Genomic DNA, 23,117 nt, shown 5'->3' with positions numbered 1-23,117 from the left:
TCCACTCGACGCGGAGATTGTCGGCCTGCGGGAGGCTCAGGAGCCCCCTCCAGAGCGCTCGGGGGGCACAGACCGGGACGTTTGGGGGGCACAGCCTGTGCCCCGTGGGTGGGGTCCAGTGGGGTCCAGCTGGGGCAGTCTACACTCAGGCCCCCACAGTGGCCTCTGGTGCGGGTTGGGGCGCCCCCCGGTGTGGCAGGAGCCAGGAGCAGTGGCGAGGCCCGGGCGGGACCCCTGCCGCCCCTCCGCAGCCCCCCGCCCCCAACAACTGGGGCCGCCCCGCACGATCGGCGCGTACGTCCCGCCCCGCCCCCGCCCCCGCGGTACAGTGGCCGCAGCACGTGACCCCCGCGGTGCCCGCCCCCGCCGCCCCGGCCCGCCCCCCTCTCCCCACATAAAAACGCGGGCTGCCGGCTCTCCGTTGAGACGAAATTTCCCGTCCCGGCGGCTCCGGTTCCAGGTATGTGGGGTCCCTACCCATGTGGAGCCGGAGGGGCGACTCCTGGCTGGAGGTGGAGCGGGGGTCGCGGAGCCGGGCGCGAGCAGGCGCGGGCGGGGGCGGAGGCGGAGGCGCAGCCGCGCGGCGGCGGGCGGTTAGGTTTCGTTTCCCAGCGGCGCGGGGCTTGGCGGTTTCGCTTTCCCGGCGCCGGGCCCTCCAGCGGCGGTTCCCCCGTCTCCGCAGGGTCCAGCCTGCGCACCCCCAGGCCAGGGCGCTGGCTCAACACCTGTGACTTCACGTGTGCGCGCCGCCACACCTGTCCTCACACCCGCGCCACCTGTGCCGAGAAACCCACGCCTCGGCACCGTCGTGGCCCTAAGCCCGGCACCCACACCTGTGACCCTCACACCTGTGACCCTCACACCTGTGACCCTCACACCTGTACCAACTGGGCACACCTGTGAGCGCCCCTGCGCAGCCCTCCCCGCCCTGTGGGAACACCTGCGTGCCACCCCTGACCACAGCCCCTCGCAGCGGGACCATGGCCGCTGACCCCGACAGGTGAGAGCCCGGCCCGCCTCCCAGCCGCCCGGGCCCGCGCACCGGCCCGCGCCCTGACCCGCCGGCTGCTCCGCCCGCAGGGGGGCCCCGCGCGTGCTGTTCGCAGACTGGCTCCTGGGCGAGGTCAGCAGCGGCCGCTACGAGGGGCTGCGGTGGCTGGACGCGGCCCGCACGCGCTTCCGCGTGCCCTGGAAGCACTTCGCGCGGAAGGACCTGGGCGAGGCCGATGCGGGCATCTTCAAGGTGGGGCCCGAGGCAGCCCGGGTGGGAGGGCTGGCGGCTGGCCTGCCTGTGGCCCCCCGGCCCACACCCTCGGTCTCCCTCCCCAGGCCTGGGCCCTGGCGCGCGGCAGGTGGCCGCCCAGCAGAGGCGCAGGTGACCTGCCGGCTCCCGAGGGCCAGCTCCTGGCGGGCTGGAAAACCAACTTCCGCTGTGCCCTGCGCAGCACCAAGCGCTTCGTGATGCTGCAAGACAACTCGGGAGACCCCACCGACCCGCACAAAGTGTTCACGCTCAGCTCCGAGGAGGGGTGCGGAGGTGGGACGTGGGGAAGCTGCGCGGGGGGTGCTGGGACTTTGTTCGGTCCTGGGGCAGCCACGAAGGAGGAGGTCAGATCTGTGGTTTTAGAAATTGGTCTGGGAGAGGATGGTGCCAGGTTGGAGCGGCCCTGGGGAGGAAGCTGATGGGGGGAAGCTGTGGAGACTCGGGGAAGGGGGGCATGGACCAGCTTTATCTCAGGTCCCAGTGCTGCCCCCCCCTCTCTCCCTCAGGAAGTCCAGGCGTTGACCAGGGGGACCACAAGGCTCCTGAAGATGCCCCACCCACGGGGGTAAGGCTGCTGTCCTCCTGGCACCGGTGGGGTGTGCCACCTCCTGGGCCGTGGGCTGCTATGCCACCACTATCTTCCCCTGCAGGGGGCGCTCCCTGGGCCATGCCTGGCAGGTGCTGGTGAGAGTCCTGGGCCTGGACCAGCCAGGTGGAGCCCCGTGCCCGTGCCCGGCGCCCCCAGCCCTCTCGTGAGCCTGGCTGCCAGCGCCAAGGACCTCCTGCTGGAGGCCCTGCGGCAGAGCTGCGTGGAGCACCTGCTGGAGGCTCCGGCAGTGGACCCAATCCCTCCCGCTGCCTGTGGTGAGGCTGTTGAACGGGGGTGCCGTGCCAAGGGGAGGGGTAGTCCCACAGGGACGGTGCCAGCCAGTGAGCTAGCACAGCTGTCCCACTGCCGCCCTCAGGCCCGGAGCTGCCTGCTGGGGAACTGGAACTTCCATGGGCTGTGGAGGGCGCCCCCAGCCCCAGGTCCCAGCCCCAGGCCCCGATGACAGGTGAGGAGCCAGGGGATGAGGGGAAGAGGGAGGGGCTGGAGGGGCAGGTGCCAACTCAGGCCTTTTTCCCCAGACGCAGGTCCAGCCCCCGAGATGTGGCAGCCCCCACCTGAGGCGGAGCCCTGCACCCCACTGGTGGGGCCCCTCTGCCCACAGCTCGGCCTGCACACAGAGCCCAGCCTGGGGCCCCTGCACGTGACCATCATGTACAAGGGCCGCACGGTGCTGCAGGAGACCGTCGGGCGCCCCAGCTGCGTGCTCCTGTACGGGCCCCCCGGCTTTGCCACGCAGGCCCCGGAGCCCCAGCTGGTGGCCTTCCCCTGCCCCGCCCAGCTCCCCGACCAGAAGCAGCTCCACTACACGGAGAAGCTGCTCCAGCACGTGGCCCCCGGCCTGCGGCTCCAGCTCCGGACGACTGGGCTGTGGGCCCAGCGCCTGGGCAAGTGTAAGGTCTACTGGGAGGTGGGCGGCCCCCTGGGCTCCGCCAGCCCCTCCGTGCCCGCCTGCCTGCTGGAGAGGAACCGCGACACCCGCATATTCGACTTCGGCACCTTCTTCCGAGGTCAGTGGCGCCTGCCCTGGGACCAGGCCTTCCCGCCCTCCCGCCCTCCCGCCCCGGGCCTCCACTCACCAAGCCCCATCCTGCAGAGCTGGTGGAATTCCAGGCTCGCAAGCGCCAGGGCTCCCCGCACTGCACCATCTACCTGGGCTTTGGGCAGGACCTGTCGGCCGGGAGGCCCAAGGAGAGGAACCTGGTCCTGGTGAAGGTGAGGGCTCGGTCCCACGTGGGGGAGGCTGCCCCTGCCACAGCCCTGACCTCGCTGACTGCACCCTCCCCGCAGCTGGAGCCGTGGCTGTGCCAGGCGTACCTGGAGAGGGTGCAGAGGGAGGGCGTGTCCTCCCTGGACAGCGGCAGCCTGGGCCTCTGCCTGTCCAGCTTCAACAGCCTGTACGAGGACCTGGAGCACTTCCTGGAGCACTTCATGGAGGTGGAGCAGCCAGCCTAGGCCCCACGGCTGCCCTGACCAATAAAGAGCTGCGAGCCGGAGCTGGTGTTCTGTGGGGGCCGGGTCAGGGAGGGGTGGTCCCCGCAGGCCACCGGCGGTGACGACCCTCGCGCACACCTGGGGGCATCACACAGAGGACATGTGCCGGGAGCGTGGCACCCGGGCTTCCTCCGGGCCAGTAGCCGCCCGTGCTGTGCCCAAGGCCCATCCCCGGCCCCTCCATCCGCCGAACACCTGAGCCATGTTTGTGTTACGTTACCAGCCAAGGGGGGGGTTCCCTAAACAAGACAGGCACCGCCCTCCCATCCAAGCTCCCTGCTTTAGTACACGGGTCTCCTTTCAAGTACTGAGTCAACGAGAGGTTTCTAAAGAGAATCCATTTCTGATAAATTAGAACACAATGAAGGTGTATCTACAATGTACACGTAACGTCCAGTTTAAACTGCACAGGGCGGCACAGACCACAAGTGATCTCAGAACCTGGACACAGTGCTGGGGTCCCAGAGCTTTCTGCTGCCGCCACTCCCAGCAGCACGCGGGGCCCAGGCGCGCCTCAGCCCTCGGCAGCGGGCTCCTCCCCGGCCTCCGGCCTGCGGTGCCTGCGCATGTGCCTGTACTTGTCCACGTAGGCCTTCACCAGGTTGCCCACCTTCACAGGGTTGATCTCCCCGCTCTTGCTGTGGCAGATCTGGGGGAGGGGGAGGCACAATTACCCAGAGGTCCTTTCACGTAGTTGCCATGACTGGGCCCTGGGGGCCCGCTGTACCCACCTCCCAGGGCCACCGAGGGTCCCACCATGATGGCCAGAGAGGCCGTAGGGTGTCACTCTGTGACTGAGCCTCTTTAGCAAGCAAGGAGGCCACGGCCCCAGCACCACTCACTCCTCCCAAGCGCCTTCCTCCGCGCAGCCCCCAGGAGCCGTGCCCGCGCCCACCTTCTGCACGGCCTTGCGGAGGATGTCCTTGTACTCCTCCTTCGTCACCTCGCGCTTCTGGTAGAAGGGCTTGATGGCCAGCTTCACCTCCTCCACCGCCCGCTCCTGCATGTGCAGCTTCTTCAGGTACTAGGGGCGAGGACAGGGGTGAGCGGCCGTGCCGAGGCCTGCAGAGCCCTTTGGGGAGCCAGGCTGCGCCCTGGAGGATGGAGCGGCGGGTCTCACCTCCTCGTTTTTGGCTTTCTCTGTGGCTGGCCGCGGAGTGGCTGTCCTCTCCTCGGAGTTGTTGGTGGCGGCGGCGTGGCCAGCTGGCTCGGAGGCTGTGGTCAGCACGGTGGGCACTGGGGCCAGGCTGGGTGCCGCCCCGCAGCCCGCCAGCGGGAGGCTCCCCTGCAGGATGAACTGCACCGTGGGCTGGCTGACCGGTGCGTAGGGCGGGACGCTTGAGGGCAGAGCCAGGGCGGGAGGCAGGCTGGGGCCATAAACCTGGGCAAGAACAGTCCGCTGAGCGCAGCTTCGATGCTGGCAACACCCTGAAGCCCTCTCCCGAAGGACAGAACCTTGGCCAGAGGGGCAGAGCTGTGAGGCTCAGTGCCCCAGCCAGGCGCAGCCCAAGTGGCTCACGTGCAAGGTCCCCTCCCTCCCCGCAGCCCCGGCACCCACCTGAGCAGGGTCCGCAGTGGGAAAGCCAGGCTCTGGAAGCGTGTAAGCAGGAGGGGGCTCGGGGCAGGGTGCCTGCTGGGAGTCCACCACAAGGGCCCCGTCTCCGGGTTCCCAAGCCTCTTCCTGGGGCTGACAGGGCCTGTGAAGTGGGGTCCCTGAGGGCCAACATAGGGGAGGTGGGTGTTCTGTGGCCACCCAGGACGGAAGGCCACTTCCCGGCTGGGAAACTCCAGAGAAGCACCCAGCAGCAAGGACACAGGCTGGCTGCAGCCATCTCTGACCAGAGCGACCACAGAGGCCCAGGAGCCACCTGGGGAGAAGACCCCCACGGTGCCCCCCCCCCACGCTGCCCCAGCCCACCCATGCGTGCCACCAGAGCCCCTACTCACGCAGGCCCCTGTCCTCAGCCGGAGCGCCGCCGGCCGCCTCCTGCAGGTTCCAGGTGACTCTCTTCACTGGGGCTTTAGTCCGAAGCACGGAGGTCGGGCAGGGGGCTTCCTCCTTCCCCAGCAGCGCCCCACCCCCGGCCGGGCCTCCCAGGGCACCTGGCACCGCGGCCATGGCCTGGTCTTGCTGGAACGAGGCCTTCTCTTGGGGACCCGTGGTCCAGGGCAGGGGCTGCTCGGCGTCCTCACTGTGGATCAGCGACACCTCCCTCCTGATGGCAGCCAGGCTGTGGTCCTGCTGCGGGCGGGCCGGGGGTGCAGTGGGGGGGGGTGGGACCCTGCGCTCAGGCGAGGACGAGTCCGTGCTCTCTGGGGAGGGCGGGGAGCTCATGTCGTCGAGCTGCGTGAAGATGCCTTCACTGGCAAAGTCGTCAAAGACGTGCCCCGCCTCGACGGAGTCCACGTAGTCCAGGTCCTCGGGGGCACCTTCAGCCGGCACCTCTGGGGCAGGGGGAGCCGTCGGGGGGGCCTGGTCGGCCTCAGCCCCGTCTGGCCACGCTTTAGTTCCTGCTGCGGCCTGCAGCCCCGCCGCGTTCTGCCTGCCCGGCCTCGGCTCCTCCTGGGGAGGGGGCGCTGGGGAAGCCTCCTTCACTGGCAACTTCCTCTCCGGGGAGCGGGAGCGGGAGCGAGGCCGAGACCGCTTCTCACGGGAACGAGGCCTCCGGGGCTCGCGGGCCCTGTGCTCCGGGCTGGGCGACCTGGACTTGTGCCGCCTCCTCTCACGGGAGCCCCGCCTGTCTCGGGGCCACTCGCGGCTCCTCTCACTAGGACGGCGGGGCCTCCGGGCCCTCTCCAGGCTGCTGGGGGGAGAGCACCCCCTCCCGTGAGACCTGGACCCCGACCGCCTCTTCTTCCTCCTCCTGCTCTCGCGGTGCTCGTGCGAGGAGCTTCCAGGGCTGCCTGAGCGGGAGCGGGAGCGGGACCTCCGCCGGCCGCGGCCCCGCGAGTCCCTCCTCCTCTCCCTGCTCTTGTCCTTGGCCTTCTTCCGCTTGGCCTGCTCGTGGCTGCTGGAGCGGTCACTGGAAGACCTCCGAGCCCTGGCCTTGGCCAGCGGCCTCTTGGCCTGGTCCTCACCCACCAGAGGCGACGACGACCTGGAGCTCCCGTCCCCGGAGCGGGAGCGGGTGTGCCTGTGCTCCGGGGCGGAGGCCGGCTTCTGGTCTCTCTCTCTGCCGCGGGAGCTGGACGTGGAGCGGGAGCGGGAGCGGGATGGGGACCGCAGCTCCACGATTCTGTGGGTGGTGGTCGGCGGGGTGTCCGGTTCCACCACAGTCACGCAGGTCACCATCCGCTCCTCAGATCCGAAGAAGGTGCTGCGGGGCGGCCGGTCCTCGTCCTCCCAGGGCTCCCGTGGGGATGGCCTTCGCACCCGGGGGGCTGAGTCCAGGCCCCCGGCGGGCTCCTCGCCCCGGAGCTGGAGCAGGCTGGACGAAGGGCCCTGAGGGGACTCGGGCTCCGTCCCAAAGACCGCCTTCACCGTGTAGGAGGTGACGCAGCGCACGGTCTGCGAGGGCGGGGCCTTGGGGCTGCCGACGGAGATGGTGCGGGTGATCTCCGAGGGCAGCAGGCCGGGGCCCAGGCGCTCGGGGCTGCTGCCCGCAGAGCTGGAGTCCGAGCCCGTGGGGTTGAACGGGTCGTAGATCTCGCTCTTGAGCTGCTTCGTCTTCCTGAGGGAGAAAAGGGGGGCGGGGTTCTCTTTCCTCGGCACCTTACTGTCCACGGGCTGGAACGTGTGGCAGAAGCCGGGGCTGGAGAATCTGCTGGAATGCGCCGCGTTCCCAGGAATATTGATCCGGAAGCTCTCGAAGGTCGAACTGCCGCCCTTCCCCCTCGAGGGTCCCAGCGGGGCAGGAGTCTGAGCGCCGCCCCCTGAGTGCACGCTGGGCTCCTGGGGGCCCCGGCCGCGGGGTGAGCCCTCCGCCCGGGCCCCGAGGCCAGGCTGCCCCGGGCCCTCCCTGCCTGTCAGCCGGCTGATGCAGGAGCTGGGGATCTCCACTCGCTGCCCGCCGGCAGGGGCGGGGGCGGGGACGGGGGCTGTGTCCGCCCACCCGCTGCCGCCGTCCCTTCTCATCTTTGGTGCCCTGGGGAGCTGGGAGACGTCCGCTCTCCGCGGCGCTGGCCTTGGGGCCTGGCCCGGCCCTGCACTCCTGGCTGGCAAGTCAGGGCTGCCGCCTGAGATCTTAGGTGTGAGTCCCAGAGGCCCGGCGTGCTCACTGTCGCCTCTAACGTGTGGGCCCTCCCGCCGCTTGAAGCCAGGACTGCTCACATTCGACGAACTCTGGGCCTGGTCTGGCCGAGGGGCCGCTGAGGAGTCCAGTCTTGCCGGAACCCCCGACGTGAGCGCAGGGACGTGGGAGGGGGTGGACCTGCCTTGACTGCGCGACCCCAGGCTTCCCAGGCACCCTGAGCTCGGTGCTGGGGGCTGGGGGCCGTCCCGGGGCCCAGGGCCTTCTCCCCCTCGGGACAGACCGACTGAGTTTCGCTGAAAAGAAACAGGTGCTAAAAGACAAAAAGGCGAACGGCCATCAGGTGCCCTCCCTCCTTTCCAAAGCTCCACAACTTGCTTAGCCTTTACCACGTGGCTTTCTTGTGTGCACCTCAAGTTCCTCCTACTTGTTGCTGGTGGGGGCAGCCCTGGGGGGGGGCAGCCCTGTGCGGGGGGACAGCCCTGTGGGGGGGGACAGCCCTGTGGGGGGACAGCCCTGGGAGGGGACAGCCCTGGGGGGGGAAGAGCCCTGGGGTGGAGAGCCCTGTGGGGGGGGACAGCCCTGTGGAGGGGACAGCCCAGGGGGGGAGAGCCCTGGGGGAGACGGCCCTGGGGGGAGAGCCCTGGGGTGGACATCCCTGTGGGGGTGGGACAGCCCTGGGGGGGGGGGGACAGCCCTGTGGGGGGGAACAGCCCTGGCGGGGGGAGGGACCGCCTGAGCGCCCGGGCAGCGGGAGGGTTGCTGTGGGCCTTTCCTCCCGCCCCCCTGTGACCTGGGGGTCAGGAGGTGCCGAGCCAGCGGCAGGCCTCGGGCAGGAGGGAGGAGGGAGGGCTGCCCAGTCCCCACACTGGACCCCACCACCAAGCTAGACCCAGACAGCGGGAGGGCTCCAGGGCTGAGAACACAGGCCACGGGCGGCCTTGGGCCTGCGGCTCCGTCACCACCCAAGTTATCTGCTCGTAACGCTGTTCAGAGAACGAGGGGAAAACGGGAGGAAACTGCCCCTCCTTTACGTCTCCTGTGCGTGGAAAACGCACCCCGCACCTCCACGCACCCACCCAAGCAAAGCGTGTCTCCTTTTCCGCACGGAGGCGGCCTCACCTGCCCGCTTGGCGCTGAGCGAGCCGTCGCGGTGGATGGTGATGTCCGCGCTGTCCATCATGAGGAGGCTCTGGCCCGACAGGATGCTCCCCAGCAGGTCGGGGACGGGGGCCTCGTCCACGTCCGGCTCGGGCGCCGCGGCAGGAATGCTCCTCCTGCAGGTGCAGACCAGGCCCTGCCATCGCTCTCCCCGCCCCGCCCCGGCCCCGGCCCCGGCCCGCCCCGGCCCGGCCCCCCACAGGGGTGAGACCCACCGGGCAGCTCCCCTGGAAAACAGGCGGGATGAAATCAGTGGGTGCACCACAGGCCAGAGCACAGCGGAGCAGCTCTGCCGTCGTGGGGGTTCGGTTAGGGTACTTCTTTCCCCACAAAGGCTCCCAGATAAGAACAGGTCCAGCCCAAGGCATAGCCAGCAGCCTGGCCCCCACCCAGCACCCAGCACCCCCGCTGATGGCTCCCCACCCAGCACCCCTGCTGATGGGCCTGCCCCGTAGCCCAACAGGAAGCCAAGGGGAGTCTGGGGGCTAGAGACCGGCCAGCATGGCTGCCACGCCGGGACTGCTGCCCCGTTGCCCTGGCCCTCAGACCCACCTGGAGAGCCCCATGGAGACGGGCCTGGCCACGGGCTGGTGAGACCGCAGGGCTGAGCGGGACAGGACCCTCCTCTTGGCGCTCAGAGGGGAAGCAGGGCTGGCAGGCGGCTCTTCACTGCTGGAGGGAGGACACCAGCCGAGAAACGGTGACCCATGCCCGAGGCCCACAGGCCCCTCCAGCCCCTGCCCGTGCCCAGCAGGCGGCCTGGTGCTGCCCACCGGCACTCTCCTCTGGCCGGGGCGCATGCAGTGCCTGAGGCAGGAGTCACGTCCCTCGTTTTACTAGTGGCAACCTCAGGCTTCACCTGCCCCCACAGGGGTGGCGTGCCCACCGTCACCCTGGGAAGGAGGGAGGTGACAGTTCGCTCCCCAACTCCGCAGAGGTGTCTGCGGCACTGCCCCCTGCAATCACCTGTCGAAAGGGTCCAGCTCATAGGGGTCTCCAAAGACAGAGAGAGAGGCAGCCCCGATGTCCGCACGCATCAGCCCCAGGGAGGGGTCCGCAGGCCGGAACACGGACGGGATGCAGGCCCCGTGGGTCGGCCTCCGGAGGCCCAGCGTCCGCGCGATGCGCCCACGAGCTGTGACTTCGCTCTGAGCAGCCTTGAAGGGAAAGAACCGCCGACGTGAGACATGTGAATCGGGGTGCGAGCTGGCAACACCAGCGGTGGCCGAGTCCACGCCAGACCACAGCAGCAGGCCCACCTTCCCCTACGCCCACCACCAGGCCCCTGCAGGTCCCCGGCCAGTGAGGGTGGACCTGGGGCCTCGGCCGGGACAAGACAGCCTGCCCCGCAGGCCCCTGGGCGCTGCCCTCGAAGCCGCCCCAGCGGCCCCTGAAGCCAGGCATCGCCAGGGAGCCTCCTGACAAGCCAGCCGCTCTGCCTGTGCCCTGACCCCTCAGGCCTAGGACTCGGGTCCCAGGGCTGGCACAGCCCGCAGGACGCCCGCCCGTCTGCACTCTGTGCTGCAGAGACGTGCCCCGCCGCGTGGCTCACACCGAAGGCCGTTCCGGGACACCACGCGCTCCGCGGGGGGCCTGGCCCCTACCTTCAGCTTCCGTCCTTTCCTCTTCTTCCCGCGGCCCTGGCGTCTCGCGGGCCTTGTCCCCGAGCTCCTGCTCCTCACGGCCGGGCCGGGCCGGGCCTTCTTCCTCCCCAGCGCTTTCCGCCGTCGTCCTGCAGAGAGGACACCGAGGGCCTGTGCTTCACGTGCCCGTGGCGTCCCCGGAGGGTGACCCGCCAGGGCTCAGCAGGGGAACCACCACGTTCGCGCGTGGAGCCTTCAGCGGGAAAGTCAACTGCGGTTTAGAGACCCTGCCGCCCACAGGGCGGGGCGGCGTGCACAGCAGGGCCCGGGCCCGGAGAACCGCTGCCAGCTCCCCCGAGTTCCCTCAGGAGGAACAAACCCGACAGGGAGAGCCGTGACGAGGGACCCGGCTCTGCACCACTGGGGGTCTAAGCAGACAGAGCGCGTGGGCCCCTTCACGGCCCCACCCGGCCCACCTGAGCGCCCAGCGTTCGGGCCTTGGAGCTGCCAGGGCTGCTCAGGGGAGGAGCGGCAGCCCAGCACCCGAGAGGCACAGGAGCCTCGGCGGGGAAGCAGGGCGCCAGGAAGGCAGCGGACCGACCCCTGGCGCACGCTCCTAGCCCACCCGCACGCAGCTGCACCTGTGAGCTCACAATGGTGCTGACCCCTGGGTGACCCCTGGGGGGCTGAGGTCTGCGCAGAGGCCCAGCCAGGGCGGGGAAACCCTAAAGCTGTGCGGCTGGTGCCGGTGAGCCCCCTCACGGCCCCAGTGTGTCCACGGCCCCAAGTTCTGACAAACAGGCCCCCCCACCCGCCCAGCGGGCACACAGAACCAGCAGACCAGCCCGAGCCGCGGGAGCCTCCGGGCCCCACCACCCGGCGCACGGGCAGGGACGGGCCACGGCGTGGCAGGCAGTGCTGACCAGAACACGCGGGACAAGGACGTCAACACGCGGCGGACACTCCGCACACCAGCAGCCCTGCCCTGGCTGCAGGCTGCACAGCCTGCACTTTAGAACCCCGTGGCCTTTGTGACACGTCGGAACTCCGCCTGACGCTGCTCGTGGGGGGGGTCGGGGCACCTGCTCACTGTCTCGGCACAACAACGCGCTGTGGCTGGACTGCCAGGAAGACTCCCTGTTCCAGGCGCACAGCCCGCACTCACAGAGAAGAGAAGACGCTGCGAGGATGGGCGGGCAAGTGCTGGGTGCGACGAGGGAGGCCAGGGCTGAGCCGGGGCGGACGGCGGAGCGGGCTCCGGGCCCCGTTCTGCAGCCCGACCACAGTGCGGGTTTGACCTCCACCTGCCGGATCTTCTTTAGCGAAGGCAGCAAACACACACACACACACACACACACACACACACACACACACACACACTCAAGCGGAATACAGCAAACGAGGTGTAACCACACAGCCACCTGCCACCTCACCCAGGTGACGCCCGTCCCAGCTGGACGCTCACAGGGACGAGGGCAGCTCCGAGTGTCCACTCAGAGCCTGTCCTCCGTGCAGGGGTCGAAGCGAGTGAGAAACACACGTCAGGAGGGTAACCGGGCTTATGATGTCAGAAAGACACACACGTACGACACGAGAAGTAAGAGCCGCGATGTGCATTTTAACTCGAGAACCGGTGTGACCGAGGACCGTCTCCCAGCTGCCTACCGGAAAGGGCTGCGGTGCCCAACAGCTCGCTCCACGGAGAGGCCGCCGTGCCAGGCCTGTCCCAGAGCGGTGGCCGCCATGGTGCCCACGGTGGGGAGCGGCACCACCTGTTCGGCCGCTCGCTGAGGGCGGGGACCCCGCCGGCCTGGCGGAGCGCTCCCGTGGGGACTGCGGCTCCCAGGGAACTGGGCGCAGAGACAACCAGGGTCTGCCCCGGCTTACTTGCTTTCCTCCTCCGCTTGGCGGGGGCCCGCGGCGTCGTGGGGCGCTGGTACACGGCTGTGCTCAGACCAGAGGCAACGGCTTCGATGGTCTCGTCAAGCAGAGAAGACACCAGGTACCTCGGGACGTGCTGCATGCGGGTGGGGTTGGTGGGCGCCAGGCTCCCCCGCACCCTCCCCAGGAGGCCCGGCCCGGCCGCCGTGGGGACACGCACAGCCTGGGCCCACCCCACCAGCTGGCATCACCCTCTCAATTCCACAGACCGTGGGTGCTTCCCACCAGCCGGGACCCAGGGGGGACCGGCCCGCGGGGAGGGGAGGCCTCCCAGGGAGCAGGCTCAGGGCGAGGGTGGAGGATGAGGAGGGCCAGGCAGGCTCAGGAGCAGGAGCCACACCCCCAGGACACGGGCCGGGATGGACTGCAGGCGTCCACCCTGGGAGCCGGTGGTGGCAGGGGCGTTTGATGAAAGCACTAGGCCCAAGTGCCCCCAGTCTCCTCACCCACTCCCTGCCCAGCAATGCTCCCACAGGAGGGCGCCCAACTGCAGGGGCAGCCTGCCCTGAAGCCGGGCGGTGTCCAGACCCGGGGAGCGCCCACCTGGATGCTCCGGGCAGTGGACATGCGGTTCCGGTTCACAGTGGCTCGGACACGCTCACTCTGCCGCGTCCTGGCGATGGCCCGAGTCCGCCCCTCACGAGGCCGCAGCCGGCTGGCGGTGGGCACCACGTCGACCAAGAGCAGAGAGACCTCCTCCTCAGTCACGGGATCCGCATCTGGGAAGAACGGAGATGCCGGGCCGCTGGTGCAGCCGGCCCTCCAGACTGGCAGCGCCGAAGCCCGGCCCCAGCTCCCACCCCCCACCCAGAGCCCACCCGGCTCAACGGGCCTGACTGCCCCTGCTCTGGGCCGCGTGATCGCCGAGGCGGCGGCACTACCTGCAGGAAGGGCGGCAGCTCCGGGGCTGGCACATCCCGGACAGAACCACTCGTCCACGGGCACCTCCTGGAGAGGGGGGTCCAAACACTCCATGTGGTACCTACGGGAGGGAGTGCAGGGCCCATCAGACCCGGGCCCAGCCGCACCGGGCGCCAGCGAGCAGGTGCGCAGATGCGCCCAAGACCACAACGCGGCCCGAGGGCCCAGGCGTCTCCCTCGGGAATCAGTCGACGTCCTGCGCGTGGGGCCCGCGGCCCCCGCTCCTCGGCTGCAGTGAAACGCTGGCTCACCCGGCATCGCAGCCGTCGCAGAGCAGCAGGCGGTCCTCCCGGTCGCTGCGGCCGCACACCTCACAGAAGGTGGGGTCCTCCTCCTCCTCTCCGGCCCTGGCACTCTCCACGGGCACCTGCAGGCGGAAGGGCTGCTGCTCACGGGGCACGTGGCGCCGACCCCTCTCCCAGCAGGGCTGCCTGGGGTCGGCCCGGAGCAGCTCCCTCAGCTTCTGAAGGTTTCTCCGTGCCCCGCAGACCCACCGGAGGCTCGGCATTAACACGCACACAGGGGTTTGTGTTTGGAGACCATTTCAAGGTCGTTTATCAAGAAGAAAACACGGATTCAACCGAAAACCAAGCGGTGCCATGGGAGGCCCAGCGCAGAGCAAGCGTGGGGAGCCCACCCCACGCCCCCGGCAACTGCGAGAACAGGAACGCAGCCTTCAGGCCGCAGGCACTACCACTCGGAAGAGGTCACAATCGAGCCGAGACACGGAAACCTAGCGGCCGTCATTCCAGCCCTGTCTGCTGCGAGGTCTCTGGACACGCCTCTGCCTCTCCTGCGAGCCCCACCCAGCAGCAGCCGCGGGCCACAAGCAGGCCCCGCGTCCCCCTGCACCTCCCGTCACACCGAGGCAGACTCTCCAGGGAATGGAGGTGCTGCAGGGAAAATGTCCACACCGGGGCCCAGGCTCGGGGCCAAGGCCGCCACCTGCCGCACAGACCCCCGAGCGCGAGAAAGGATGAGGTCTCAGCAGAAACACGCACCTCACGCACCCGCACCTGCGGTTTGTGCATCTGTAACGAAAGGCGGGTCTACAGCGCGAGCTGCGCGGCCGTCCCTGGTGCTCAGGTCTAAGGCGCCTCTCGGAGCCTCTACTGCCCGCCCTCGACCCAGAGGCGCCCTCGACCCAGAGGCGCGGGCCCTCCAGTCTCTGCAAAGCAGAGCAGCCAGCGAACCTGGCCCCACTCCCGAGAACCGCCTCCTCCAGGCCTGGCTGCGCCCGGGCTCCCCTCTCCCCGTGGCTGCGGGCCAAGGGCAGCAGGAGGTGCCCGCTGTGGAGAAGAGGGCGCCTGGGAACCGGCCCCTCCCCTGCAGTGCCCCTCCCCCCAGAACCCACGCAGCCGACAGGGCAGCACCCTCACCCCGGGCTTCCCGTCACGGCTGCGAATGGCAAGCTGGTGGGTTTCTAAAAGGCGTGGGGCCAGCACGCACTCACTCGGGAAAGCAATTCTGAAAGCGTGCTTCCCCACGAGACAGACCACGTCATGAACACGAGTGGTGGGGGCTCCCACAGCGTGGACACTCACCTTCTTCAGGACTTTCCCACCGAACTGGGCTCGAATACAAATGCACTTGAAGAGCGTCCGATCGACTGGGCAGGAGTTGGCGTTCTGTGAGGACAGGAACGGGGTCAGGACCCTGCAGGCCACCTGCGCCGTTAACGCCCAAACAAGCACGCGCCCTCACCAGACGGTCCCGTCTCCACGTGCCCGCCCCGAGCTACGCGCTGGGACACAGCCAGGCGGGAGCCGCCGCCGCGAGGAAGAGGCAGGGGAGCCGGACATGCGCACGCGGCGCTCACAGGCGTGAGGGAGCTGAGGGGACGAGCAGGCGCGCCGGGGACAGGTGACGCCACGGGAGCCGCTGCTGTTCACAGCCTGCACCCATGCTCCACGAGGCCGCTCCCAGGTCTCAGTGCGCGCAGAGCGTCCCTCAGCAGACACGGGGGCCCCCTCAGCAGAGGTGTGGCAGAGATCTATCTACCTTCTCGCCTCAACAGCGTTTCCCACATGAGTTCCACCGAACGCCTTTACTAGATACACTGTACACAATGCAATGCAATTACTGTGAATTTCCATCTCCTGGGGCAGCCCCCCCCAAGCCACCAGCCCCCCCACCCCCTGGGGTCTGGGCGCCTCTGGCCAGCACAGGCCGGGCTGCACCTGGGCCTCCCACAGGCAGCCCGCAGCTCCTCTCCCTGCTGCGCACACCCTCGGGCAGTCTGCCCGACGAGCTGGTCCTCTGGCTCCCCGGTCTCCCAGCTCGCTGCGGGAGGACGTGTCACAGCCCTGGTGGCTCCGCCTCCCACGTGGGCCTCCAGGGGCTGTGCCGGGCTGTCGCCTTGTGGTGCCCGACAGCTCCTGTGCTCACTGTCTACTTGTAAGTCCCTTCCGGGCCGTCAGGGAGCCTTACGGGGGGGGGGGGGGGGGGGGGCGCCCCTGCTGCACGCCCCCGGAGGGCAAGGAGGCCGCCCCTCGCTCACGGAAGAGCCCCTCTGCCCGTGAGGCGCTGCTGTGTCCACCGTGTACTCGTCCCCTGGCCCTGCCAAGCTCCACGGCCCGGGCTCCATTCCTGGACGAAGGCCGGTGTAGCCACCACAGACCACAAAGCGCCGCGCCCAGGAGCGATTCTCGCTTGGCGTTCCTCCCCGTGGAGCGCCGGGCTCTGGGGAACCTGCGCCACTGCCCCTCCGTGTGAGACTTCCGGCGCAGAAAGGGGCCCCCCACTGGCCGCTCCAGCCCCCTTCCTCTGACGGCCGTCTAAGTGCGCTGCCACTGAGCCGGGTTAACCCTGCAGCCAGCAGCCCGCTGAGGCACAGCCCCTGGCCTGGCCGTGCTGGTGTGGTGTCATGGGGGGGGGGGCGGGGCGCGAGGAGTGAGGCCGAGGAAAGAGGTCCCCAGGACGCGTCAGCAGGCCACACCTCCTCATGGCTGCACCGTCCACATCTGTGAGACCCCCTCATCGAGTGGAAAGAGCAGGAGCAGGTTGTGCCGTCCTCAGGAGACACGCAGGCCCCGGGACTCGGCACCTGCGGCGCGGCCCACCCCACCACGCGGCACCGCGCACCTGAGCCCCGCTGGCCCCTACGGTCCCTGTCCTGCCGGGACCGCTCCTCTCCTGCCGCCTCTGCAGTGCGCATCCCCCACCGCCCGAGAGCCAGCGGCGCAGGCGGGAGCCGGGACCCGCTGTGAGGGAGCCCCGAGGCCCCGCGCCTGCGGAGAGCAGCCCCCCACAAGGCCGGGCCCGCAGACAGGAGGCCGGGGAGCAGCCCCTCACCTTGGCCCACTCCAGGATGCAGTCCAGGCAGAAGTAATGGGCGCAGCTCTCCGGTGTCCCCACGGCCTGGTCCCTGAAAGTGTTGAGACAAATGGGGCAGCTCTCCGCTTCGTCGTCAGAATCGCACACGCCATTGGCCTGCAGCTTCCCCTGCGGATCTGCTGCCACCAGTGCTTCCACGTCGTCGTCGTCGTCACTGTCATCGTCTTCGGAGCCTTCGGAACCTTGAGAAAGAGGAGACACACGTGAGCTACCGCCGCGCAGGGGAACCCGGCTCCCACCCCGCAGCGAGGAGACCCGGCCTGCCGGCGGCCCCGCCGGGTGCTGGCAACGGCTCCGCACCTCACGCCGCTGCCGAGCCGAGGGGCACAGCGCTGGCCGGCAGCTCCAGCCCCGGAGCAGTGAGACCCCACGGGCTGGGCGTGAGGAGGTCAACTCCCAGGCCAGCGCCCCCGACGGCGGCCACTCCCAGCCCTCCTCGTGGCGAGTGTGAAAGAGCCGCCCGCCTTCAGCCACCACTGCCCTCAGCGGCCGCTTCCCTTCCGGGCAGAGCGCAGGTCCTGAGCCGACCACGAGGCCGCCCGGGGCGGAGGCCGAGGCTGGGCGCCCCGCAGAGATGTAAGGGGCCGCTCGGGCTGAACACGCAGTCACTGTTCAGTTTTCTGTCCTCCCCAAGCACCTCAGAACCAAGACCCAAGCGCACAGACGGAGGACAGACCAGCGGTGTGGCCGCCTCGCGGTCCCAGGACCCCACCCGTTCATCCCTCCGCGTGTGGCCCACCACGCTTCCGCCCACGACCCTGCTGCCGCGGCAGAGCCGTTCCCGGGTGGGGTCGACGGCGTCAGGCGAGCCCTCCAACGGCGGTTCTCCCTGGCCGGCTGCAGAGGTCCGAGGCCCTCCTGCTGGGCGGCCGAAGATGGCCGCCAGGAGCTGGTGACCGTGCCCGACAGCCAGAAACCGGCTGCCGCCCCGCACGAGACCTGACTTCCGCCAACAGGCGGGGACCCGGAGGAGGGCGGCGTCCCGTGCACCAAAGGTCACTCGTCCGATTCCTGGTCAGGCACAGGCCCCGCTGGGGCTCGAGCCCCGGTAGGGAGAATGCAGGAAGCAGCTGCCAAACAACGTTACCACCTCCCTCTCCCTCCCTCTTTCGTAAAAAAAAGTCAATAAAAAATCTTCAAAAAACCGAGAGTGAGCACAGGCAGAGCCCCTCGCAGCGAGGACCTGGTCGGAAGCCTGGGCCGGGGCGTGCTCCGTCCACCCGAGACCCAGGGCCTGGAGGGGGCACCGAGCTCTCCGCTCGTTCTGGCAGGAGGCGTGGAAGGCGGTCTCCCTGAAACCGCCGTTCCGCTGCTCCGTGCTCTTGCACGTTTTAATCTCCCGCCCGCACCAGAGAAGAGGCCTAGCAAATCGCGTCACCAAACCGAAAGGAAGTGTCACACCGAAGTAAGCCGTCGCCCGTGGGCATGGAGGACACCCACAGGGGACTGCCCCACAAGGCCGCTCTGCACGAGTTTCTCCCCGCTCCTCCCGCTCAGCGGCCAGCAAGGTCAAGCAACGTCACTGGGGCCTGTGAGAACCAGCCGCCCGCACAGCGAGCAGACCAGGCAGCGCTCACCAGCTCCATCCTCCGGGTCCCCCTCCTCCTCGCCATCGGTGCTGTCGCTGAGCTCGCTGCCCGTGTCCTCAGAGCCCCCACTGGCACCGTCACTGCTTTCTTCTAGACCGAGACAGGACAAACAGGCCGGGCAGTCACACCGAGGCAGGAGGGGTGCAGCAGGCAGTTATGGGGGGGGGGGGGGCGGGGATCACGGGAGGGATGGGGGGCAGCAGCTGCAGGCAGGGGGGGAGGTGGGCTGGTAAGGACAGAAGTAGGAAAAGCAAACCCTCTGCTCTGTTTACATCTGTGCTGCTGACGTTAGAAATAAGAGAAGTCTGTAACAATCTCAACAATAAAGATTATTTTAAAACATTAGAAAAATAAGACAAAAGAATGTAACACTTCTGCAGTTTAAAAACAAAGAGTCCTGCAAACACATTCAGACGCCGGCCAAAAGGGAACTCAGCTTTTCTTTCTAATCATTTTAAAGAGGGGGGGGAGAGAGGGGGAAGGGAGAGAAACATCGATGTGAGAGAAAAACATCCGAGGGAGATGGAACTGCAGCCTTGGCGTAGGGACCACGCGCCCGCTGAGCCCCAGGCCGAGTGGGCGCTCAGCTTTCCAGGAGCCGCGCGTCGTGAAGCACGGGGACCCTGCTGCTCCTGAGGTGCGGCCACGAGCCCGCGTTCGGCTCTGGCGGGAGGGGGGGCTCACCAGCATCACTGGCCACGGTGGCAGCGCCGAGTCCCAGGTGGGCGTCTGGCCCCAGGCTGTGCTCCACAAGCTCATCCAGGCTGTCCTCATCCATCGCTGGACATGGGGTTCGGCCTGAGGGAGACACCAGAGCCGTCATCCCCGCGAAGCCAGCTGCACAGAACGGCAGCCCCTCCGCCCGCCGCGCCCGTGGTGGACAGGGCCCGGCCGCCGGCCACACGCTGTGCGGACGGGAAGACAGGTTCTCATCTACCGAGACACGTTCAGTCCGATCTCAGCCGGCCACCAGCCCGCCAGCCCCGGTGGCAGGTTTTCACTGGGTGAAACGGCTCGTCAGGAGCCGATGCAAAGCAGGGCTTTCCACAGGGGGTCGGTCACCCAAAAGGCCAAGGTGGCGAGCAGGGCCCCCCCCTCCCCGGGCAGATCCCGCTCAGCCAGCCTGCCAGCCGGCCTCCGCTCAGGACCCCCAGGACATCCCCGGAGCAGCACGGGCCACGGGGAGCTACGTGAGGCTCTGCCCCTCAGCCACCGTGTCCACACACCCCCCCCCCCCCCCGGCTCCTGGTCTCCAAGGGGCACACCTGTCGGATCTCTGCGAGGCCTCCGCACGGACAACAGAGACCTAGAGCAGGCGTCCTCAAACTACGGCCCGCGGGCCACATGCGGGTGTTTTTGCCGTTTTGTTTTTTTACTTCAAAATAAGGTATGTGCAGTGTGCATAGGAATTTGTTCATAGTTTTTTTTAAACTACAGTCCGGCCCTCCAACGGTCTGAGGGACAGTGAACTGGCCCCCTGTTTAAAAAGTTTGGGGACCCCTGACCTAGACAGGCGGCCTCTGAGTGCATCAGACACACTCTCCCTCCCACACCAGAGCCTCCAACGCTGGTCCCCACATGAGGGTTCCTTCTCACCAGGTGCCCCTCAGAGGACCCCTCAGAGGGAGCCACTCAGCGCACTTCCCGCCGGGCAGCCTCCTGCCCTTCTCCAAGGCAGAAGCACCAAGCAGGATGGGGGGGGGGGGGGGGGGGCTGGGCCAGCAGAGTGCCCAGCCAGGAGCCAAAGGCCCTCATGCTCGGACCCCACAGGGCCTGCCTCAGAGGACAAGGAGGCCACGATGGGTGCAGGCAGCGGGTGGGGCTATCACCACACAGAGCGCCCAGGGAACAAGCCCCTGTGGGGCCAGGGCCAGTTCACCCCAGCAGCCTGCTCCCCACACCAGGCTCCGGACAGCAGCGAGGCGCTGAATGTGGGAAACTGCCAACGCCACATGGTGCTTGGACCTGGGAACAGTGACCTCAGAGGGTTTGTGGAAGGAACTGTTAGCCCCGTAAGCCGAGTGGCCCCAAGTTAAGAAACCCAGCCCCACCGAGGAAGGGTCTGCACCCCGAGTGCTTGGTGCCCGGGCAGTGCGGCAGGACCCTGCCCGTCCTGCGCCCACGGCCTGGCCACGACTTCTGAAGACCACAGACCAGAGGTGACAGGGCCACGGCCCATCAGGAGCGCGCACTGTCCGCGGAGCTCAGCAGAGAGGACCGGTAACCAGCCTGCGGCCGGAGGAGCCCAGAGCAGGGGCAGGTCCTCACCCCGAGGCCATGCCTCACAGCCACTAAGGCAAAGCACAGCCAGAGCACCTGGCTTCTCCCCGGGGGCGCCGAGACCTGGGCCCGCCTGGCAGGGGCGCTGGTAGGGCCCGCCTCAGAGGACGAGGAGGCCATGAGGGATAGGCCATGAGGGATTTGGCACAGGGGGCTTGCCAGAAACGCCAAGGAAGGTGCCTGACCTCGAGGAGGGCTGCATCTGTGGGCCAAGTCCCGCGGGCCTAGCTGTCCCTCCAAAGGCCTCCGCACACCCCTGCACCCGGGCAGGGGAGCCCCGGTCCTGAGGCTGCACCCCTGCCTGCATCATCACACAGCAGTACATGCTGGCTGCACCCCGAGAAAGGACCTGGGCAACCTCCAACGGTGCTTCCCGGAGCCAGCACCTACACCAGTGCCAGGGAAGACACCAGCTCCCACGGCCTGCGGACTCTGCCTAAGTTCAGAGCCCGGCCAGAGGCCAAGTCTGCGGGGTTCTGGCTGCCTTTCGGGTGCCGGCAGCATTCTGTGGTTCTCCTGCTCAGCCTCCAGTTCTGGGGGTACAGGGGAGCAGGAGTTAAAGCAGAAATTCCCCCACCCCTCTTCAAATTCAGGGACCCAAGCCCCCTGCAATTCCGACCACTGCTGAGGAACGGAGTCTCCGGTGGGTGGTGACTGCAATGGGGCCAGGCCTGTGCTTGGGGAGCTGTTCACCGGCTGCCATGGCGGCTGTGAGACCGAGAAACTACACTGCCCTGAACCCCAGAAAGCTAAGACGCCACCGAGGGGCCACACAGGGGCTCGCCCGGGGCAGGGAACCGGCCAGAAGGGGCAGCAGCAGCCCTGACTCAACATTCTTCCCGCAGGTCCAGGGAGAGGGAAGACGTGTGAACCCCACGTCACACCTCTCCGAGCCTCAGTTCTGTGGGTCACCGGGCAGGTCACCCTTCGGCTGCTGGGCAGACAAGCAGAGTATCAACTCCCAGGTGCGGGGGGCCCTGGGGGCCCCTTAACCCCTCCGGGCTCAGAGCGAGTCCCACCTCCTCGCGAAGGACTGTCGTAAACTACGACTTCAGGGCGAGACGACCATCCCCCGGCCGCCACCGGCCCGCCCGGACGCAGGCGCAGCCGACGCTGCAACGTGGGCCGAGAGCTGGCAACGAGCGGGCGGAGGGTCACGGCTCGCTCGAACGGGACGGCGAGTGGGAGTCGCGGGGGCGGGGAGTCACAGGAAGGGGCGGGGGCGGGTGGGCTCCCCGCGGCCCGGACAGGAAGGCGCCCACCCCGGAAACCCGCCTGCAGGCCGCGGGGCCCCCCAGCCCCGGCGCGTGGCCTCCCCGCCGCCGCCCGCCCGCCCGCCCGGGACGCAGGCCTCGCTCCGCCCGGCAGGCCGCAGACAAAGCGCGCGGCGCCCGGGAACCACCGCGCGGCCGGGACGCGGCCGGGACCCTGGGGCCGGCGCCGCCGCCGCACGTACCCGGGAACCTCGCGCCCCGCCGGCCGCTCCCGGGCGCTCGCCGCTACCGGACCGAGAGCCTCGACTAGGCCCGGCCGCCGCCGCCGCCGCCGCCGCCGCCGCCGCCGCGCGCCGCTCGACCCGGAAGCGCACGAGCCGGCTTCCGGGTCCCTCCCGCCCCGCCCGTTGGCGGGAACCACAGACCGGGGAGCGCAGGAGAGGCCTGGAGCGGAGGAGAGGGCCGTCCCTCGCGGTCGCGGGCCTCGGGGCGCTGGAAACACTGTGTGGCTGAGGACGCACGCCCGGAGGCCCGGGTCCGGGGAGAACTTGGGGTGTCCGTGCCCCCGCCGCTGGGTCGTCCCGGGCCGCCCCCCCGACCGGGAGCTGGTGCAGTCCGACCCGCGCCCGCCGCCCAAGGCGAATGGGAGCGGCCGTCCCTCACCTGGGGCCCCGCCCCCTCCAGAGCCCCGCCCCCGAGAGCGAGGCCCCGCCCCCAGCAGCGGCCGCGGCGACCGGCAGCTTCGCGCCTCCGTTCGTTCCCTCGCGGACGGAGCCGGGAAGAGCCCTCTGTGCGCGGCTCTGGCGAGGACACCCCCGCCGCGGGCCCCGCCCCGGGGCACATCAGAGGCCGCTGTGCCTCGTGCCCCGCGTGGTGTGGGACCAACGGATCCGCGCTGTGGTCCCTAAGCCGGGGGCACCGGGGCGCGGTTAGGGGGTGAGGATGGACTTGACCAAGACGGGGGGCTGGAGTGCGGGCCGAACCAGCCGGGCGGACCACTGCGTGGCCGAGAGGCCGCCCTGCAGGGCCAGGGGCTCTGGGAGCTGGAGGGTCCCAGCAGGAGGACACGCGTTGGCTTACAGGAACCCCTGGGGACAGGCTGGGGCGGCGAGGGCGGCCCGCGGGACCATCAGGAGGCCACTTCCGTGACCCCCTTCAGGGACCATCCTGGCCCAGGTCACGATGGGAGCCATGCTCAGGGGAGGCCCTGGGGGGACCTGAGGACACACTTGGACTTATTTTCCGGGGCTGGGGCTTCCGGAAGCCCGCCCAAGAAGCACATCCAGGAATGGGCCTGGGTGGAGCCCGGTGGCGGCCATTGGCGACCCTCCGGACAGCAGCGCTGGGGGGTGGGGGAGCTGGGGGGAGTTAAAGAGAATGGGGCCCTAGCCAGTTTGGCTGGCCCAGTGGTCAGAGCCTGCTGACTGAAGGGCCATGGGTTTTGTTTCCGTCAAGGACAGGTACCTCGGTGCAGGCTTAGTGCCACTGGATGTCTCTCTCTGTCTCTCCCCCTCCCTTCCACACTCTCTAAAAATCG

The 23,117-nt window shown here is 69.0% G+C and overlaps 2 protein-coding genes across 6 annotated transcripts; one reads left to right on the top strand and one right to left on the bottom strand.

The window, feature by feature from the left end:
* Positions 1-376: 376 nt before the first annotated feature.
* On the top strand, positions 377-3,367 carry IRF7 (interferon regulatory factor 7). The gene is made up of 10 exons (XM_054725625.1): positions 377-460; positions 683-1,000; positions 1,081-1,243; positions 1,330-1,537; positions 1,771-1,829; positions 1,915-2,128; positions 2,230-2,319; positions 2,393-2,881; positions 2,968-3,086; positions 3,162-3,367. Exons 2-10 carry the CDS (start codon positions 981-983, stop codon positions 3,324-3,326), a joined length of 1,527 nt encoding a protein of 508 aa, XP_054581600.1. The 5' UTR covers positions 377-460; positions 683-980; the 3' UTR covers positions 3,327-3,367.
* A 317-nt stretch (positions 3,368-3,684) lies between these two features.
* On the bottom strand, positions 3,685-22,020 carry PHRF1 (PHD and ring finger domains 1). 5 transcript variants are annotated; one of them, XM_054724799.1, is made up of 19 exons: positions 21,823-21,915; positions 18,771-18,884; positions 18,075-18,176; positions 16,456-16,679; positions 14,706-14,789; positions 13,413-13,528; positions 13,122-13,222; positions 12,784-12,959; positions 12,187-12,316; positions 10,321-10,448; positions 9,683-9,873; positions 9,269-9,388; positions 8,678-8,832; positions 5,313-7,868; positions 4,924-5,078; positions 4,486-4,746; positions 4,261-4,389; positions 3,852-4,014; positions 3,685-3,794 (listed from the first exon to the last, which is right to left on the bottom strand). In XM_054724799.1, the coding sequence occupies exons 2-18, from the start codon at positions 18,862-18,864 to the stop codon at positions 3,880-3,882; spliced, it is 4,857 nt and encodes a 1,618-aa protein (XP_054580774.1). In that variant the 5' UTR covers positions 18,865-18,884; positions 21,823-21,915; the 3' UTR covers positions 3,685-3,794; positions 3,852-3,879. The 5 variants fall into 5 exon arrangements, with proteins under 5 accessions (XP_054580774.1, XP_054580775.1, XP_054580773.1 ...); XM_054724800.1 differs by lacking the exon at positions 21,823-21,915 and adding an exon at positions 22,006-22,020 and having other exon boundaries at positions 3,685-4,014; XM_054724798.1 differs by having other exon boundaries at positions 3,685-4,014.
* Between the last annotated feature and the right edge of the window lie 1,097 nt (positions 22,021-23,117).

The sequence above is a fragment of the Eptesicus fuscus genome, chromosome 13 (genome assembly GCF_027574615.1).
Source record: "Eptesicus fuscus isolate TK198812 chromosome 13, DD_ASM_mEF_20220401, whole genome shotgun sequence".
Lineage (NCBI taxonomy): Eukaryota > Metazoa > Chordata > Mammalia > Chiroptera > Vespertilionidae > Eptesicus > Eptesicus fuscus.
This window is presented reverse-complemented; position numbering and strand designations above follow the sequence as displayed.

Excerpts from the sequence above, each read along its gene's own strand:
- PHRF1 (XM_054724800.1), bottom strand. The coding sequence starts at position 18,864 with ATGGATGAGGACAGCCTGGATGAGCTTGTGGAGCACAGCCTGGGGCCA. Across the intron at positions 13,529-14,705 it reads GTGGGAAAGTCCTGAAGAAG|GTGCCCGTGGAGAGTGCCAG; the intron begins GTGAGTGTCCAC and ends TTCCGCCTGCAG. Across the intron at positions 12,960-13,121 it reads AGCTGCCGCCCTTCCTGCAG|ATGCGGATCCCGTGACTGAG; the intron begins GTAGTGCCGCCG and ends CGTTCTTCCCAG.
- IRF7 (XM_054725625.1), top strand. The coding sequence starts at position 981 with ATGGCCGCTGACCCCGACAG. Across the intron at positions 1,001-1,080 it reads ATGGCCGCTGACCCCGACAG|GGGGGCCCCGCGCGTGCTGT; the intron begins GTGAGAGCCCGG and ends CTCCGCCCGCAG. Across the intron at positions 3,087-3,161 it reads GGAACCTGGTCCTGGTGAAG|CTGGAGCCGTGGCTGTGCCA; the intron begins GTGAGGGCTCGG and ends CCCTCCCCGCAG.